The sequence below is a fragment of the Monopterus albus genome, unplaced genomic scaffold (assembly GCF_001952655.1).
Source record: "Monopterus albus unplaced genomic scaffold, M_albus_1.0 scaffold12.1, whole genome shotgun sequence".
Lineage (NCBI taxonomy): Eukaryota > Metazoa > Chordata > Actinopteri > Synbranchiformes > Synbranchidae > Monopterus > Monopterus albus.
Window position 1 is genome coordinate 3,211,443 of NW_018127892.1, and position 20,860 is coordinate 3,232,302.

The 20,860-nt window shown below is 40.3% G+C and overlaps 2 protein-coding genes across 3 annotated transcripts in view; one reads left to right on the plus strand and one right to left on the minus strand.

Moving 5' to 3' along the window:
- LOC109954886 (leucine-rich repeat transmembrane neuronal protein 4) overlaps positions 1-9,289 on the minus strand; it is a 54,028-nt gene extending 44,739 nt beyond the window's left edge. The window contains exons 1-2 of one of the 2 annotated variants that reach the window (XM_020590526.1): positions 8,732-9,289; positions 6,713-8,253 (exon numbers count right to left, since the gene is read on the minus strand). In XM_020590526.1, the coding sequence (XP_020446182.1) occupies positions 6,713-8,253; positions 8,732-8,783 (1,593 nt within the window). In that variant the 5' untranslated portion in view covers positions 8,784-9,289. Of the gene's footprint in view, positions 1-6,663; positions 8,254-8,731 lie in introns of both variants that reach the window. The other variant, XM_020590527.1, reaches the window with a different exon arrangement.
- A 7,314-nt stretch (positions 9,290-16,603) lies between these two features.
- Positions 16,604-20,639, plus strand: LOC109954767 (leucine-rich repeat transmembrane neuronal protein 4-like). The gene is made up of 2 exons (XM_020590311.1): positions 16,604-16,882; positions 17,295-20,639. The coding sequence occupies exons 1-2, from the start codon at positions 16,879-16,881 to the stop codon at positions 18,914-18,916; spliced, it is 1,626 nt and encodes a 541-aa protein (XP_020445967.1). The 5' UTR covers positions 16,604-16,878; the 3' UTR covers positions 18,917-20,639.
- Positions 20,640-20,860: the final 221 nt, after the last annotated feature.

A 20,860-nucleotide genomic window follows, 5' to 3' on the forward strand; every position in this document is an offset into this window, starting at 1 on the left:
ACTGATGTGAACATGATGACAAAGGTCCTCTAACCTTTAAGAATAAGTAATTTTTTTCTCCACTTAACCTCAACCAAATCATTTTTAGTGATGTGTGATGCCACTTATTTTTTCTTTCTGATCCGATATCAAATAAAATCCAGGCTGGTAACACTGATACTAATACTGATATTTTGTACAAAAACACATGGGAGGAGAGGTTGGTACAGATAAGAGAGAATGATGGAGAAGAGGAGATATAAGGTGAATCTATAAGGGCCTTCATTAACAACTAATGGTGACACCCTGCTCACATACCGTGAAGGGACATCTCTACCCAGATACTGAACTTTTGTAGGTGGGACTAAGGGACCCTTTACATGCCATCTTGGATGTTGTTTACTTTCCTCCACCCATCAACTGCATATGACATCTGCTCTGTTGCCCAGAGACTTCAGAGTAAAAGTTTTTCTTATTCTGCAGTGGCTCACACATTTACTGTACAGAGTTCGCATATGACTATGACAGGTGGGAGAAGGAGTTCCAGTCAACTGGAAAACTATGTTATCCTGCCAGTAGGGGCATCAGATCTGAAAGTGTTTGTAAGCATTTACATCATAATGCATATTATCATTTGGAAGATTTTGGATTTTCCACCAATGACATATGGATGGTCTGTTGGTCAGTGAATTCAGTTTAGTGTGATTTATCTCTGTGGTCTTTTTCATTTTTATCCAAATTAGTTTAGGTAAAACTTTGTCTTTGGGTCCTTCAATTCCATTTCATAATGCTTGGACCTCACTGTTACATTATATTACACAGTACAGTCTGATTGGGAGTTTACTGACTCGCCCAATTTGTTTATAACAATTAATTTGACCTTGGTCTCAAGTACTATGTTGTCATATTATAACAAGTGCATATCAGAGTTAATGATGTTGTCAATCAATGCTGACCTCAATTTAAAAAAGAAGACTGGAGGTCAACAAAGCCATGACTTCCATTTCTTTTTCCTCAGCAGCAGTGTTTTCTCTAACTACCACTCGTCTGTCTTAAGCCTTCTGCAAGAGTCAGAAATGATCAGACAGAAACATGAACAGCAGTTCGGCATGTATCTTCTGTAAATAAGTCCATATAACCCAGGGTGAAATTCAGTATTGCCTGTCTTGAAGCATGGAGGACAGAGAACATAATATTTTCCACCTGTGCCACAGATGAACCTATTAGCAGGCTAGGATGTGCTATTACTACATCCTAATGAGAATAAGATCATGAAACATCAATTGGATGAAAGAGAAAATGCTAAGATTAATTACAGTGAAACAATCAAATTGCTATATTCATTTTAACAGGCCATTTTCGATTACAGGCTACAAATCATTGCACAAATCTCATGTTGCCTCTCCTTGCTGTGGTGGTTGTTAAATGTATTCCACCTCCTCAGCAGAGCAGACATCACACCTCCAAGAGGAACATCTGTCAAAAAATCTGAATCATACACTCCATTCAGTTAGGCCGAGTGTGTTTATCTGGGGGAGATCTCACCCACCCCACGCATACAGCAGCCAGTGCGTCATATAATACCAAAGACGGGTCTGAAGTCTGATTATGTGGTTTTGTGCTAATCAATCCCACTGCAACACTTTAAACTGACTTGAAATCAAAGACTTGACTAAAATTGGGACATGTGTGTGTGTTTGTGTGGGTGGGTGGGTGGGTGTGGAGGGAGTTGCTGGAAAAGCTAATCTATGTGTTTTTCAGATACCTGCTTATTCTTTATGTGTCTCTAGAGTTTCTACTAAGTAAATAAATGTTGATGCTATAGCTGTTAGCAGAATATCAATATTTCCATTCAAGGAATGTTTTGACATCCAGAGAAACATATTTGGGAACATTTAGGCAAACACTGACACCACTCCCACCACTATGAAAGGTAACTATGAATCCATCACAAATAGCTGGTTAGCTTAGCTTAGCATCAAAACTGGAAACTGCGTGGGAAAATGTGTGCTCCCTGGAGTGTTGTTGTGACTTTGAAGCTGCCAGGCAAGGTTACTGTATCTTCCATAATAACAGCTGAATAGAAACATAAAATGATATGTAAATCTCTCTACTGAGGGGAGTTATTTATATACATTTTTGAAACATAAAGTTTATTTTAGTTTCTTTGACTTTTCATGAATTCTTAGTATATTATTATCATTATTCATTAATATATATTTCTGCTCTTTTCCAATGTGGCTGCTTGTTGATGAGCATACACTGCCTATGATTGTGTTCCGTTCTGTTCAGGTCAGGTCTGGCTGTTCTCAGGTCCCCTCAGACTGAGTTCCTTTTTTTTGATAATGAATTTCTGCAGTTGGTTTCAAGCTCCATCATTTTGGGCCAGTGAAGACCCATGGTAAGAAAAATAAATTCTGTCAAACATTCACTCCTGCCTCTCATTGTTAAGGTTATTACCTTGTGCATCACATGTGTGCTCACAGACGTAAGTAGGAAAATCAACTTGAAAGAGTAAAAGTTCCCAGTCCCCAGGGGAAAATAAGCTCTTCTGTAAGAGCATGACATATTGCACAGAGAGCTTTAGAGCTGCTGGTAGATTTGTTACCTTTGGACAGCGCCAGGCTAGCCATTTCCAGACGATGTGCTGTGCTAAGCTAACCAGCTGCTTACTGTGGGTACACATGTACCTTACAGAGCGCAAGAAAGTCTCTGGCTCTTGCCACGATAACAAATAAGTGAACTTCACTAAATATTTAAATATTAGTTTACATTACATAACATCGAGCCTGTTTCTGTCATGAGCAATTTATGTTTCACAGCAAATAAGTTATGATTCCCAGCTGGCCTGGGAACGGCTTGGGGTTCCTCCTGAGGAGCTAGAGGAGGTGTGTGGGGAGAGAGAAGTCTGGGAGGCTGTGCTCGAACTACTGCCCCCGCAACCCAGTCTCAGATAAAGCGGACAAAGATGGATGGATGGAAATAAATAAAATTTTCTAAATGACATACACATTAGTGTAACAAAGCACCTTTTTCCAGTGTCATGTGCTGGATCAGCCACAGGAATCTATTACAGGGATGCTTTGGTGACACTAAAAAATTACGCTGTGTAACAACCATTACAGCCAAATCACTTAAAGGGCTGCTTCTTTTTGCATCTTTTTATAAATGAGTTTGAATCCAGCTGACCAGAGCACATTTTTCACAAAACCATCAGATATGATAAAAGGTAAGTAATCTACAGTACTTCTGTGGATCGATGGCTCATTTTTAGTTCCTCCAAACAAGAAGACAGCCAGGCAAAATGAGAATTAATGGTCAGAGATATCGCTTTTTTATGGAAAAACAAAATAACAAAAAAAAAAAAATGTGTTTTTTGTCATACAGTAGTTACTTTTCACAGCATCCTGTGCCGTATTGTCATTAATATATTTAATTTACACCAGTGTGCGTGGTTCCACTTCACACATGCAAAGTGATGTGTTCAAAAATGACACATCCTTATTTAGACACTATTCTACTCATGTGGCTAACCTTTATTTGGCAAGTGAGCAACAAATATTGAAAGCTGTCAACCTCCCTTCACATGATGGAAGCCTGCCTTCTGTGCATTTACACACGGATGAAGTGCAAGCTGCCATCTTGGCAAGTAGAGGCAGTATATTTTGACCGCTCATCTCTTTATTTTTTTGTTCCTGACATTTTAAAGCCAGGGCTCATATTCTAGTGCCTAAAAATTAAACAAATATTTTTAGGATAAAATATATTCACAGCTGCAGGATTTGTCAGGCAAACACTGATTAGCTCCATGGAGCCATTAGTGTTTAACATAACCAGCAGAGGGACATGGGGTGCCACATTTCTGAGTGCAAATACAGGTAAAAATGAAAACAACTTGATGAATGATTAAGGCTTGTGCTGGCCTAAATTGCTACTTTGAAAACTAGGTTGCTCATCAGAATGGTCCTATTACACTGCTTCTAACCCTGCAAGCTTTAAAAATTAGTTCAGTTGAACATTATAATTATACATTTTTAGTGTAGTTTGTCAGACACATCTTCAGTCAGTTAGTTGTATTGTACCAGCAGTGGCACAGCTTCCATTGTCCTCACTTCATCTGCCCCTCACATCCCACTTTAATTATCTTTGATCGAGATCTCCTCACCTTGTTAATGATTGTAAATTCTGCCTAAGTACCAGGATTGCCTTTGCCTGAGACAGTAGGATTTTCACCTTGATATTTTCTGAACTACCTTTGCAGGGGATGATCCAAGAGTGGACGACAACCAATGCTCCGTAAGCACAGAAGTGGATGGCATACAAGACAGAGAGAGGGCTTTTATTTAAATAATCTGCCACAGAAAGACCACAGAACTGCACGGTTCAAAGTGGTCATCAAAATTCATACTTGGTGACTTCAGTTTGCGGTGTTGAAGCCAACCTACTGAGCTGTGCTGAAGGAAATCTATAGAAACAAATTAACTCTAAGTCTGTTGGTCTGGGCATGTGCAGAAGATAACAGGCTTCAATTACAGAGCTCTTTCTCCTAATTGAAAATGCAGCTAATAGCTTAAGTGCTTGCTATCTGGGACAGCTAAAATATTGTGCAGGGGGTTCCCTAGCATGGGGGCATTTATATTATGTGTCTGACTGTTGGGTTGAACCCCAGAGCAGCCTTTTTCAGATACACCGAGTCTTTCACTTTCATCTTTCTTGACATCTCCACTTTGTGCTGTTCAATAAAGCGAAAAAGCCGTCTCATATATCAGAATAGATTGTGCTGCATTGCCTGTATTGTGATGCAAATAGCCCTCAACACTACCACTGACTGCACATGATGGGCTTCTTGTAGTGCAACCTATAGTGAAGTCTGACACAAGTTGCATGGCTAATAAATACGATATTGTACTAGATCAAATAATTCAGCTGTTCAAAGCAGTCTGAAAGTGTAAATGCACCACTCTCACTTAAAGATGCATGAAAAACCTGGTGCACTGCTATACTGTGTTCTTACTTTGCATTGCAGTGTTTGGCACAAAAAGTAACAGACAGAGAAAAAAAAATCCCATTACATTTTTAACAACTCAGGCTGCTCCCCTGAGCTGTAGAGGGCAAGGAATAACAAAGCTGAGGGAAGTCTCGGCTCCTTACCTCTGATGGGCTATTAGTTATTCTAGCTAGCAGAAGCCCCATTAGGTCTGCCATTTAATGCTCCCACGCCACATTCTCACATGAAAGCTACAAGACTGATAAGCCGACCATCTCACCTCAAGCTTCCCTTGTGTTTGAAAAATGCTCTTCCACAGATAATCTGACAAAGAGCTGATTTAACTACCCATGTACCTGGCACTATCTGACATTGCTGAAAACAGTGAAACATATTTGAGCTAGCCTCTCCAGTGACTTCAGTAATGTACTGTACACAACAGGAATGTAAGTGGTGCTACAGTACAACCCCTTATTTTATGAGATGATTTATATGATCCACATGGAATATAGGAAACGAGCTATGTGGCAGTGTGAGATAAAACTTTGTCTCTGAGCTGCACTGACAGATACCAGGGAGGGGAAAGACATCTCCTGTACTCCACAGCATGTCTGGTTAGTCTGACAAAAGGTGCAGCTATGATTCCAGTGGCACTACATCTTTCCCAACACAACATGTCCTGTTAATCACACTTAACCATACTGCCAAATGAAAAAAGCTGCCAGACAAAAGAAGACAGATGCACAGCATTAGAAGAAAAAAACTGTACACAGGCAAAGAAGTGCCTAATTAAGCATGAGCAAGTTGATTAGTCTTTCTGTCGAGGCTTTCTGTCTCTCTGTGCCATACAGCAATTTAGAGTCAGTCACGTGGAGGAGTTTGACTTTAGGATGGGAATTTCACTTTGAATTCTCTGGACAAAGGTTTCACTTGTGTGGCTGAACTGTCTCGTCTGAGTAAAACAAAAGTAGCATAATGCCACTAGTTACTTCAGGAGCACCCAAAATCCAGACAGAAATCTGCAGATCCAAATGCATAATTTCTTTCTTTTAGCTGCAGGACTTTATAATGTTCCTCAGCCTGCAGTGACAGTTTAACCTTTGTATAATAAAACTAATGATTAAAATCTCAAGAACATGAAAGCTAAAGGCAGAATGACAGAATGGCATACATGATCCGCTGGCACAAATGAAAATATTTAAATATTTAATACAGCAAAAACAAATATCAAGACTCACATAGCTTGTATGTTTGCTACTACAGCTGTTGTATCAAACACACAGGATAGGAGAGGACCACCTGCACGGTGACTTAATCTAATACATTTTTATCATTCCACTCTGGACAGGAAGCCATTTGTGAATAAATAGCAGGCTTGGTGATAATACTCAGATTCATCAGTGAGGTATTTTATGTCAGGAATGAAAGATGAACCTACTTTGATTATAATGCATCCTACTGTATGGGTGTTTTCTGGGAGAAAGAGCTGCCACACTACTTCTAGCTAATGGGAATCATATTTTAGCAATGAAACTGCATGATTCAGAAGAACAGCTGGGTAATCACATGGAACTGAACAAATCCAGCATACTGCAAAACAAGTCACCATGCACTGACCTTTATTTCCTTATCCCAAAAACAGACAAGAGCAGAGAAGCGAAAAAAGTGTTTTCTCTGCAGATTGTTAGAAAATTTACCTCTCATGCCTCGCAGTGGAAATGGATTTTTGGAGGGCAACGGTCATACCTCGCATTCCCTGGAGCCTGAGATGGTGTATGTGTAAGGTCCTGTCCCATTAACCAGCACATCCATAGTCTCTGAGTGTGACGGTTTGTAGTCCACATAGTACTCTTGCAATGGTGAATTAAGGGAGCGTTCAGTCTCCCGTGTCTTTTTCTGGCGCTTTTTAACCCCGGAGCGTTGCTGGAGCTGTTTAATACTACTGGGATAGCGCTTCCATGAGACATAGATAACCAGTAAAATTATAGCCACAGATAAGAGGAGGGCCATGCTACCAGCAATGATCTTGTGAAAGGAGACATACTCAGTGTCTGGTAAAGGGATGGTCGGGGAGGCCTCGGAAGGAGTCGGGGAGGCTGTCCTGTTCCACATCAGCTTCTTGTCCACCACAGACTGTGTTGGAAGGGGCAGCAGCTCAGCATGATATGCAGAAGTCAGGGGTGTTGTCGTGGAGGGAAGGGGGGTCGGTGTTGCTGTACAGATGTTATAAGTCTCCACCACATCAGTCACTTTCTCTCCTTGTGCCTCCTTAGGGCTGGCACAAATCATAGTGGTCTCCTTGTTACCCTTAAAGGCCTTGAGCCATGCCACCAGGGGACATATGTTGGGATTACAGTACCACAGGTTACCAGCCAGGCTGATGGTGGTGAGGGAGATCCAAGCCTCCACTGTCTGCTGGGACACATTGCTGAGTTTGTTGGAGTCCAGATTAAGAGTCTGAAGATTAGGGAGGCAGTGAAATGTACTTGGTTCCAACATTTGGAGCTCATTTCCTGAGAGGTCCAGCTTTTGCAAGGAAGTCCACATCCATGGCAGGCCCTGGGTTAGCATTTTGATACGGTTCCACTGCAAATAGAGTGCCCTCAGATTAGTCAAACGGGGGAAATGAGCAAAATTTATCTTTGAAAACTGGTTGTGCTCTAAATGAAGCTCAATGAGTTTGAGGAGTCCTGCAAAGGCATTACGTGTGAGGCTCCGTAGCCTATTGTAGCCAATATCAAGAAACTCCAGGTTGCGACAATCAAGAAAAACTCGCATTGGGACAGTTTTTAAGGAATTTGACCTTAAGTGTAAGCTCAGTAATTTCCGTAGCCCCAGGAACTGATTAGGCTGGAGGACCTGCAGTTTATTGTAGGAAAGGTCAAGATTACGTAGATTAGGAACATCATGGAAAGTGTTGTTTTTTAGCTGTGTGATCTTGTTCGAGCTGAGAATCAGTTCTTTGAGCCTCCGTATACCATGGAATGCTTGGCCATCCACAGCACTGATGTAATTGTGGTCGAGGTAGAGCCAAACCAGTTGACTCAGGCCTGCAAACTGGTGGGCTCTGAGGTTCACCAAGCTGTTATAACGCAGGGACAGGCCCTGCGCGCCTACAGACACATTGCTTGGCACATCACGAAAGGCATTGGATTCACAGTATATTATTTTCCCATCACATCTACAGTTCTGGGGGCAGGGACGCTCACGAATGCCGCTTGGAGCAGCAAGCAGCCAGGCAGGCACCACCACTGTGAACACAAGCCATCTGAAAAGCACGGGAAGTCCTGCGGACACAGAAAAGTGTGTAATTTAAGAGTATAAAATGTATCAAAAAGAACTAATATGTACAGTCTAATATATAAGACAAAATACAATCAAAATTTTATTGATTCAATAAACCATACTTTATCAAACATACTGTTCTAAGGCTTTTGATAAGGGGATTTGTTGTAGCCTACTTCATTTGCATCCCTGTGTTCATGGCAAATCAACACACACACGCACTTACATCCATTATCACAGTCACGTTCTTGACACATCTAAAAGGTTACTGATAACCACATGCATCAGGCGTAATCTGTCAAATTGTTGATGAGAGAGAAACCTCCTTCAGATCCCCAAGCCTGCAGTCCTTGTTCATAAACCGCAGAGAAGCAAAAACACTGGCAACAATCTCTTTAACTGAACTGTAATTAGGCAAACGACTCAAGACTTTTCGTCAAAAACGAAGGTTTTAAGTCTGTTGCAGAACAGGGTACATACCCATATTTGCGCGGTGTCGGATCCTCCTCATGTTTAGAGCTCGCTGTTGCATGCGTCCCAGGTCCACATCTTAGACGCACTCGGTGTTTTGTCTAATTAGTTGGACAAGCACACAGGACGCCTGTCTGCACGAAAAAAATACGCACTTTGCGCCGCAGTCAGATCCGCTTTGCGCACAGCTGCACACCTGTCGGAGATGTGAGCAGCTCCAGAAGGTGTACATCAACCTCTGTCTGTAGTTTCCTACGTTACCGCACAGCATCAGCTTTATATCGCATTTCTCTGACTGCCACCTGACAGAGCCTTTGGATGGACAATGGAGAATGACATTGTTTAGCGCATGTTATGGAGGGCTATATGACACATCTTAAACACCGAGTTGCCGATTGTTAGGTTAAGTGGCAGAAAAGAGACTGGAAACAGACTAAGTGAAGAAATCCGAGAGGAATTAACTGCGTTACAAACCCGATAAGTTGGATGTAAGCTGATTCAGATGTGGACAGCGGAAGGAAAAGGCGCAGTCTGCTGTAGATTAGACCCTCTGACCGTGGCATCAAGAATAAATCAGTTGTATAGCAACAGGAATGATGTTGGTGTAGGATTGTAGTGAGCTCCCTGGTGCTCGTTTCAGGACTTGAGGTGCCCTCTTCCGGTCACAAAGTGACTCTCCACAGTACACCCTAGTATACTTCATTGTCCTCAGGAATAAAGCCTGCATACCAATGTTAATTTTTAAAAATTGTGCCTGCAAAAACTGCCCCATACTCAGTCAGTAAGAGCTCCAAAAATGGACACGGCCAAAACGAGCACCCCTGTGCTCTGTGGATAAGAGACATTTGGATAAACTGACATTTTAATAACATATACAGCCTACCATAGTAGAAAGGGTTAAAGCTGAGCAATGGAAAGACTGTTCAGCATTTAGATAGGCTATTTCAAGCAAAGCGCTAATTTCAGACTTAGATAGATAGATAGATAGATAGATAGATAGATAGATAGATAGATAGATAGATAGATAGATACTGCAGGTAAACAGACACTACTTAAGTGTAAATAGAAGTAAGCTTACTCATTATACATATTGATATTACTGATACCCAGTAATTTAATTTAGGTAAACTTAATGCATCACATTTTAGATGTCTGTCATGTTCATGTTTGGTATAAGAGTCACACCTGCACATAACTAGTAACTCATGCAGGTGACTAAAAAGTTCCATGATTTTCTTCAAAATGTGGTGGAGCAGAAATAAAATGGAGTGACACAACTAAAGTATCTCAAAAATGTATTTAATTATGTGACTGAAGCCCACTGCTTCACTGCTGAGTCTAATTATGCATTTGTTTGCGCTGTGGTGCCACCTAAAGCATTAATTGGTATTTTATACCATGTACCTGACAGTGTATCAGCAGTATAGCCAGCTCTATTTTTAACTGCCGTTGCCTGTCTTCAAAGTCTGAACTGTAACTACAAGTGCCACCAACCAACTTCAGAAGCCCTCAAGTGGTTTTAATCTGGATCTGGGGCTGTATCTAAAGAACTATTGGCAAATCCTCAGATATTAATATTTGATGCTTATTAGTGATTCAGGCAGGTAGAGCTATAATAAAAAAGCCAGCCTGTTAGATGGAAATGTAAAACACAGCAGCAGGCAAGTAAAAAAGTATTTCCTGCAACTATTTATAGGACTCAGATGTAATTAAATCCAATCATATAGTCAAGCATTTCTTAGTCTATGCATTTCTTTCTTATATTTTCTGATTTATCGGAATTACAATAAGCACATTGTTTGAAATTTAGCCAGGAATACTTAAAAACTGTGTTGAAGTACTTTTGACAGGCAGTGTAAAATTGGCATATAAAGGAAAACAGCAGATGGCTTGTCAAGCGTGTGGTTATTTTTATCCAATTTATTTGGCTTTAAGTGTTGTGTTTTAATGTATGCCAAGGGTAAAAAAAAGTTGTTCAGTTTTTTTAGTCACTACTCACTGTTGCATATTGACAATGAAATGCATCATGCGTAAACAGTGGATGCTATCAAGAACTCATAATGGGACTTGAGTTGGGTCAAAGTCATCAATTCTAATGGATCCCTCTGCCCCTGTACTTAACGAGGAGCATAATTACTGGTATTAATGAACATTTGAGCTCAAATTGCAGGTAGTTTGTGACCAAAAAAAAATGGTGGAAATAAAAATGTAACTGATTTAAAACTGATTAGTCACTGATTTAATTTCCATTGTTAAATCAATCATCTAACTAGAATTGGACAGGGCAGGAGCCCACACACACACACACACACACACACACACACACACACACACACACTACTCTCTCTCTCTCTCTGTGGTGGAAATCACATACATTTACCCATACACTGTATGTACCTCACTTGAGTGCTACCTCATGCTTCCACTTCATTACATTTCAGAGGCAATATATTGTACTTTTTACTGCACTGCATTTATTTGACAACTTTAGCTACTAGTTACTCAGAATCTAATTAATAAATACTCATATAACTTTACTGGTCCCCAGTGTACCCAGCAGTATGTAAACAAATTCACACTGTATGCATATGAGGTAGTTAGTAGTTAATTAGTTCCAACTTTACCAGCTGCAATGTTAAAGTGATGTACACAATAAAGGGGCAATAATTATTATCCAATACACATTAATTTGAAATGTGCCATTTTGCATTATGACAAGTTTTACTTCTGATAAAGTAACCTTACCCTTGTATATACATTGCAGCAAACTCTTTTTTCACACTATTTGCCCATTCACACATTAGTTTAAGGCCTTCAGGAGCAACTTGTGATTAAGGCTAGTGTCTTTCTCAATTAAGGACACGCATAGAAGGATAAGGACAATCACCTTTATTGGCCAGGTATGTTACACATAAGGAATTTGTTTCCGGTACAGAACAGGTCAGACTGTCAACTCAACCGATGGCTCTAACCATTGGGGGGTTCAGTGTCTTGCCCAAGGACACTTTGACACGTGGAGTGCAGGCACTGACATTCGAAACTTCAACCTTCCGGTTGGAGACAACTGCTCTACCCACCGCACCACTGTACCGCACTCCAGGAAGAAGAGGAGAGCTAACACTACTGACTGAGCCACAGCCACTCATATATGTCAAGAATATTTTGATACTAATCCTTTTGTACTTATACTAAAGTAACACTGAATGCAGAACATTTACTTATAAAGGAATATTTGTACATTGTAGTATTTCTGCTTTTACCTATGTATTGGATCTGAATACCTTTTCCACCACTTCTCTCTCTGACTGAAAATATGGCAAATACAGTCACACCTTTGAATGTCCTTCAGTGAACCTCACACTCAAGTGTGACTCCATATGCAGAAGACTAAAATAACAGACATATTTGTTTTACACTGCAAACATTTTGTTAAGTCATTGCTGTAAGAGTAGTGCTTTCATTTTTCAACAAAGTATTAAAAAAATCATAAAAATGTTTGAAAAAAAAAACAAAAAAACAAAACCAGATCAGTGTTGTTTTTTGTAAATTTAAACATCAGCTCAAATGTGAACATTAAATTTAATAATGTGTGAATTTATGGAAAGTATTCAGCTTATTTTCTCAGGCTGGTTTTCTAAAGCTTTGTATATGTACATGCTGTGGTATAAAATAGTGAGGCTTCTGCTATCTAGAAAAAGTGTATTTTTTTCAAAAGCATCTGAGACCTCATTAGAGGGTAAATTAGAAAGAGCAGTGGCCCAAGAATGGATACTTGAAGTACCCCTGAAAGTACTGTAGCTGTGTCAGGGTTATGCTTTTTGATAGTACTGTACAATATGTTGTTATGTACTATTATCAGATTACTTCAGACCGTTCCATTTGACAAAAATACATTTCTATGTGGTATATCTGTGGTTGAAGTTATCATTTGTAAAAAGAACAGTCTGTCTCTCTGTCATTTTGGTTTATATATTGTTAAATTTATAAGTGATAAGTGAAAATGAATAACCAGCACATTGTTTTTATGTGATCATCCCATGCTACATTTTAGAAATTCTCTATGGTCTGTGCATCAATTCTCTTTTATATTGTTGAACAAATCTGTCATGACCCACTTTCACATTTCATTTTCTGTAACTTTTTTGTGTATTTGCTATAAATGGCATACATGAGCAGTGATGCTATGGATCAGTATATTTATAGTCAGCTTTCAACAGTGGAAAGAATACCTCTACCTCAACGTCTATTAACTCTACTAACTTGAATGTTTTCTTACTTTTGTATATTTCAGAGGAAATGTGACTGCTTGTCAAAACATCCTTCAAATAAAATGACTTAGATTTCACGGCCTGCTGACTCCATGATCACCATCTGTAGTGTTTGATAATGTGCCCTCAAGCATCATCAAGTAAAATGAACCCAGTGAGAGAACAGAATGGCACTCTCTTGACATGAAAGCATGAAAACCGGTGCCACAAACAACAAAGGTATAGCACGACCATATGCACTCACCTCACTTTGCAAATAACTCAGCCACCAAATTGCTTCCTATGAAACTTTAATGACTGTCTATGACCGACTGAGCTCTGAATAATAGAGTGAGTGAAGGACCTGCTTTTTGCAGCATAATGAATCCTGCTGACCCAGTGTAGACATGTAGACAAAACTAGGCAAGAGAGAGACTTAAAATTGTGCTGAAGCAGGTTCTATTTACTCTGACCCTGACTTTTCAATGCGAATTACACATAAAAAAAACATCCCTGCAGCAGGTAGATAGTTCTGATTCTTGATTTTTCTCTGATTAAATGAGTGAAGTTTTGCCTTAAAATTGACCTTCATGTTACCATAAATCATTGATTATGTTTGTGTATTCACATGAAAATAAAAGATCTTAAAGTTAGGCCTGTGCTTTAAAACCCAACTGGACAAGAGGAGATGGGGAATGTATTTTATTATGGGGAAAAAAATAAATTCATATTCTGACACACCAGCAGTAGAGGTGCTACAACATGCATGAAGTTAATGAGAGAAAGGTGTCTGAAAACATCATTAAAGGTAAAACCGGCACACTTCAGACTCTTTTCCTCAGCCCCTTTCCACAGAAAATGATGATAGTGAAGCTTTAAATGGTAGTCTACCTTTATGAATACTGTTCTCATGCATAAGACAACACACTTCAGCAAAGAAACCTGTGAGAATCAGCTGATTTTGCATTATAGAGATGATGATAATGGGCCTCTCCATTTAAATCCTGAGTCAACCAGGCATAATACAGTACTTGATCGTTTCCTACGAAATGAGCTGTTTCCTGCATCACAGATGTAAACGTTCTTCCTTTGCAACTCTGTTTATTTTGTTTTTCATTTTACATTACCTCATACATAATTCATAGATTGAAAAATGCTGTACACAGGAGACAGCTGGGAGAAGAGCTTTCCTTATCAAAACAAGGTTCACCGTTGTGTCTATATGGTTCTACTCCGACAGGTACAATCTAAAGACAAGTGAAACTATTTTGGAAGGTTATCAAGTTCATGACATATTATTATATTTACATCTTTTTTTTTTTTTTTTAAATAAAACACATTAAACATTCAACACTTTTGGTTACTGGAAAGAAATTCTCTTAACAGACAAGAACCTTTTACATAAACAATAAAAAGTGGGATAATTATTGGAGCTATCAAGTTTAGCAGAGCATCCAAAAATGACTTTCACCAAAACCTGATAAACTTTTTGAATCATTACAGATTTCATTTTGGAGGAATAATCTAACAAATGGCAAACACGTTAGTGTGACACAAATATGTTTATATCTTATGTAATAATAAATACTTCCCGTTTTTACATTTGGGATCAGAAGCCACTACTTATTTCTCTTTTTCATTATAACTTATAAACAATACTCCTCTAACTACCTGCATGTAAGGAATTAGTTGTTTTTTTGCTTGTTTGTTTGTTTGTTTGTTTGTAGTATGGTTTTCTCCTACTGAATTTGCTCTTTATGTGCAATAAAATTTTTAATGAAACACTTGAGTTTGAGTGACTGAGAGTCATGTGTTTGGATGAGTGACGAGGTGTTCTAAAAATCCTCCACACACAGTTATAAAGGGAACAGTTTTTGGAAAATAGGGATTCAGTGAGAAGAGTAGGAAGTCATTGGAAAATGATCACATTATCTGTCAAACCATCTGTGTGTATATTAAAATGACAGCAATTACAGGAAAGTGCAGATACAGTGTGGTGCATCGTGCATATGTACAGCACAGCAGGCCTTCTATGAGTCAACAAATATCAACAATTCATAAGCTCCTGCTTTATCTACATTAACATCATTTTGTAAAGATACAGTCACATTTTTCTTTCTCTGAATGGATTTGAAACAGGCTAACAGTGAACTGGGAACATCTCAAAGTGTGATGTGTCATTCACTTTCTCTTCTCTATATGTCTTCTCTCATTGGTAGTTAGAGGACAGTAGTTGTCATATCTGAGGCTGATTATATTGTCATGTTTCGAGATGTGGCTGGTATACGCACACACACTGTGCTGAAACCACCACACAGTGTTCTTCTGCCATGCAGCCTCTGCTTACGGCATCATTGTGGAACAGCACATTCCCACACCTTAGACACACTTTTCTTGAATGGCATGTGATCTCCCTAGACATGTACGAGGCTGCTTACCCTTTGAAGAGCAGATTGTATTTGACATTCAACTGCAAAATGTGCTACCATAAGTCTGGGAGGTTTTATCTTAAGAGAGTGGCTGATTTTCACACCTCTTAGATGTGGAGTTCATGGAGCAGACTTCATAAATGTGTCAGAGGAAAACTTGTTTGGTCAAGAATATTAACATACTCCTGATCAAATATTGTTATGAATTTATTAGCTCATTTCTTTTTAACCACAAGTGATCTGGATGCTGATTTCTCACTTACCTTTGCTGATGTCATGATCATTGTCAGTGGCTCTTAAAACTGGATATTTCTCTTTGCATGCACAAGAGGTTGCTGTTACCACACATTACAACTCACACTCCTTCTGTGCACTCAGAAATGGTGTTTTCCACTTGTCTGGGTCCAATGTGATGAATGTCTGTTCAAAGCAGAATGAGCAAAGCGTAAAAATGAGCACAAAATGACCACAGAATTACAGGTTTCCTTATGTCCTCCTAAGCATGCCTCCCTTGCTCTGTTGTCTGTTGGCAGAACACTTCATAAGGGCTAATACCAATAGTTCTACTGTTGCCACCTCTTCAGCAGCATCTCCAGACACCAAGAGGTGTTAACTGTTTATCTCCATCAACTTCCCCTGCTGTCTGAGAGCGTGGATGGATGTTGTGTGTCAACATCACACTTAAGCTGTTAGCGTAATTATTATGTGAACAAGCGACTGAGAAATTCTTCCTGTTATAGTGTGAATGAATGAATTAGTGAACAAATGGTGAATCTGGAACATAATTACCCCCCCCCCCCCCCCACAAGCCTCGCCCAGGGGCTAAAGTAACCAATTTTGTCACTTTATTTTTTGAATTCTCCCTACTGAGCAAACTAAATATAGCTTAACTTACAGTTTTTGCATTCATGACTCATATAGTCTTAATTCACTCACAGCACAACATAGGACATACACACTTATTAAAAACAAATGATTTTAAAAATGATTCAGTAAATTATATAATATCTGGGTTTACGTGGTTGATATAGGCTATAGAATATTTGAAAGCTTATATATGTATGTGTGCTTAAAACGCCTACGCTTGAAAGAAAGGAGAAAGAGGCAGAGAGATGGAGGGGATACGCAGAAAAAAAAGAGGGAGTGAGGGGAGAGAGCACGAAGTAGAGGACTGTGCATCATCCGCTGGCGCACAAATAGTTATTGCGCACACAGGAGGAGACTGAACTATAGCGGCGACTCCAACTACGACCCAAGTGTGAAGACGTCCCATTTGTGAGCGCAGGACAGAGATCAGGGGGCTCTGGACGCTGCGGAAAACTTGTCTTCATTTCAATTTCGCCTCTCATTGAAGGCAGAAGTGATGCTCCGCATGCGGACCGAAGCTGTCGCTGCGTGAACTGTGATCTTCTCATCTAGGGGCAGTTTAATGTGCTCTTTATCCATTTCTTTCGGAGGATTGCGCTTTCCCTAGGTGACGATGCGTAAGTCATCCTGTTCATTTTGTTTTAGTGACACAGTTTCTCCCTCTTGGGGCTCTCTGTAGCCAAGACGACAGCTATGACCAGTTTTAACAGACAGATTTGTTTGTGCCTAACCTGAATTTCTCACATTAAAAGAACAAGGTGGTGTCCTTTATAAACATACAAGTGTTTATTTAATTGCCGTTTGCCTCCATATGTTTTTCAGTGCCAGAATATTTTCATATATCCATCAATTAAAAGTAGCATATGTCAGACTGCCATCAATTCTTCATGAAGCAGGTCTGGTACTGTTTCATACATCAGACTTCAAGCTGCTTGATGTCTGTCTGAAGAATGAATTTCTCTTTGAGCACACATTGTCTAAAACCAAGTGATCTCTTTGATTGCCTGTGCCCCACTTTACCTCCAACAGGTTCGGTGATGTTGGGCTGGAGGTTGTCATGTCTTCTTCTGCAGGCAGCTGTTTTGCTGCTGCCCAGCAAGGGGGAGAGGATGTGTCCTGTGACTTGCCGCTGTGATGGAAAGATTGTTTACTGCGAGTCTGGCATCTTCCAAGACATACCAGAAAACATCACCACAGGATGCCAAGGTCTGTCACTGCGTTATAACAACCTGCTGGTTCTGTTGCCGTACCAGTTTGCTCATCTCAGTCAGCTTATCTGGCTTTACTTGGACCACAACTCCATCAGTGCTATAGATGCTTTAGCCTTCCGTGGTGTGCGCAGGCTCAAGGAACTGATTCTCAGCTCCAACAAAATAACCCATCTGCACAATAATACGTTCAGTGCCATACCAAACCTGCGGAATCTGGACTTATCTTATAATCAGCTGCAGTCTCTACAGCCGGGTCATTTCTATGGCCTACGCAAGCTACAGAATCTCCACCTTCGATCGAACGGACTCAAGCAGATTCTCATTCGCACATTTCTGGAGTGCCGCAGCCTGGAGTTTCTAGACTTGGGCTATAATCGCTTGCGGAGCCTCACTCGTACAACATTCTTAGGCTTGTTCAAGTTGAAAGAACTTCATCTAGAGCACAATCAATTTTCCAGGATCAATTTCTATATTTTCCCACGCCTTATCAACCTCCAGGCTCTTTATTTGCAATGGAACCGCATACGATATATCAGTCAAGGTGTGCCTTGGACCTGGCACAAGCTACAGAAATTGGACCTGTCAGGGAACGACATCCAAATCTTGGACCCAGTTGTTTTCCAGTGTATGCCAAACTTACAAATACTCAGCCTCGAATCGAACAAGCTGAGTAGTGTGCCTGTGGAGGCTGTGGCAGCATGGACCTCCCTGACAACCATTAGCTTGGCCGGTAACGCCTGGGACTGCAGCCCCAGCATCTGCCCTCTCATGGGTTGGCTCAAAACCTTCAGAGACTCCAAAGACATTAGCATGATATGTAGCAGTCCCAAGTCTGTGCAGGGTGAAAGAGTCGTGGATGTAATGAGAAACCACTCGACATGTGTGGACATGTCAAATGTGTTCACAACCACAGCTCTCATCATTCTGACTTCAACCCAAGTTTTGAACATCACAGCTCACCCTGCTTCTTCAGGTGTTACAGACCTAGCTCATACTGAGTCACCTGCACAGAAATTAACCCCTTCAACGGTCCATCCTAATGGGACTCGCAGAAAGACAGCAGAGTCCACAACAATGAGCTCCACATCACCCATCTCCCATGAACCTCCCACCTCATTTGTTCCAGAAGTACAATTTGAATATCTGGCTTTCCACAAAATCATTGCAGGCAGTGTAGCCCTGTTCCTCTCAGTGTCCTTGATCCTTCTGGTTATTTATGTCTCGTGGAGACACTATCCTAACACCATGAGGCAGCTGCAGCAGCACTCCGTCAACCATAAGCGCAGGAAAAAAGTCCGCAAGCAGGAGCAGGATCTTAACTCTCAGTTACAAGAGTACTATCTGAGCTACCATTCAAACTCAGAGACTATGGACTCTTTGGTGAATGAGACAAGGCCGTGCACGTGCACCATATCAGGATCCATAGAATGCGAGGTCTGAGCTGCCCATTCCACCTTAAGAGACTAAAAGTGCAATTGCTAAGCAGAGGTAAATGTTTTTGTTCCACAACATTAAGTGGATTTATCTCTAATGTGAAATGATAGATTCTTCAGCACTGAAGGAAATACTTGGGGGCATAGCTCATTATAATTATGTGCACAGAAAAGAAGATTGGAACTGAGAGATATATTTGGAGAGACCTTATTATCACCCTGACCGACACGAGAACAGCGGCAGGGTCATCCAGGTTAGCTGTGTAGTAACAACTGGACCACTGCTACATTAGAAGTCAGCTCTGTAGAGAGGCTGACCTTATTCTTAGTCAACCTATATTACCATAGAATATGAACCAGCAAAGTCACTTTTTACTTGCTAGTTTATTTTTATTTATTTAGTTATTTATTTATTTTTTACAACATACCATAGGTTGTAAAGCACTTGGGCTGTACTGTATGTGTGCATCTTGGAGTGTATGTACTGTATGTGTGTCAGTGCATTATGGGGATGAGCTCATTATCTCCTGGCTTACTGACTTCTGGTTGGAAGAGTTATGGTGCTGCACCTTATTCTCACAGATACTATTAGTGCAGTTAAACTGGTTTGTCCTACTACTGTAGTACAGTAATTCATTGCAGCATTACCACAAGAAACTGGGGAAACATGGAGTGAACATCTTGTCCTGAGGTCTTTTGCATGAAGTCACCCTTCTTACTTAAGATGCTTGTCCCTCTCCTATAGAATAATTGGTTCTAATTGACAGAAAATAAATGCCTTTTGGTTCCTTATGCTATGTGCCATTCAAAAACTATATTTAAACTCACAAGTCTAATCTCAGGACTTTCATTTTCCAAGCTGTGCACATCTGTCGAGCCCAGAGCAGGCCTTGATGTGACAAATGTAATGATGCTGATTTTCATAATGAATTTTGTATTGATTATTCCTGTCATTATTATTATGCATTGTTTATGTAAAAACTTAATAAGGGTACTAGGTATTCTATGTGACAATGAGTGTATAATTAAAAGAAACACTGACAATTGATAAAAACTTGGGTGTGATCAGAAAATCAATGGCTGCTGCATCATTCTGCACTGTGCTCTTGATGTTGCACATTTCACTGGGTTTGCTTGCTGCATGCAAATGGAGGTGACATATCTTCCATTGCTTATTGTTTAACTGCTTTCTTCTCTTCTATCTACACCCGACACTTCAGTATCAGTTGTATCTGGGGTACACACCCCACACTCGGGGTGGGGGGGCTCCATGTCAGTCTCTGGGACATAACCGTGCTGGTGTGCTCGCAGTTTTCTTGTAAACACATCTGCTTTTAGTGCAAATGGAGCCCAAGTAGACTACGATGCCTTTCTTTGCTTGTCCCCAAGACAAAAAGATATTCCACTCTATGAAACCAAAAACAGATTAAGCATCTCTCTAGTCTCTGTCAGTCTGGAAGCATTGTTCTTGTGTGAAAGGACAGAGATAATAGAGGCAGGCTACTGAGGGACAGTGGGTGTTATAGGTCAAGGCAGTTATGCTGTTAAGAAAATATCACCCAGCATGCTCTGTCTTATTCCTTTCCCTGCCTTTCTTTCTTCCCTGTCTCCCTTTTTTTTTTGTTTTTTTTTTTCAGCTTGCTCACTGTGAAGAGAGAAAATTAACCTGCGCCAGAGGACATATGTGCATGTGTTACAGTAAGCTAGGCAGGATAAAGCAGTGATGGTGCTAGCGTGTAAGAGCTGTCAAAAGGGTGTTTTTGTCCTGTGGAAACAGTAATCATTTCTTATTACTGTCCTTCGCCCAGCAGACGTTTATACCACAGCTGCTAGTTGTTTTTTCAGACCAGTTGTGAAGTAATTGTAAGCTGCTTGAGCTCTCCTCCTTTTCATTAGCAAATTATCATGTTCACACATCTCATGTGTTGTACGTATAAAGTGTCTGACTGGT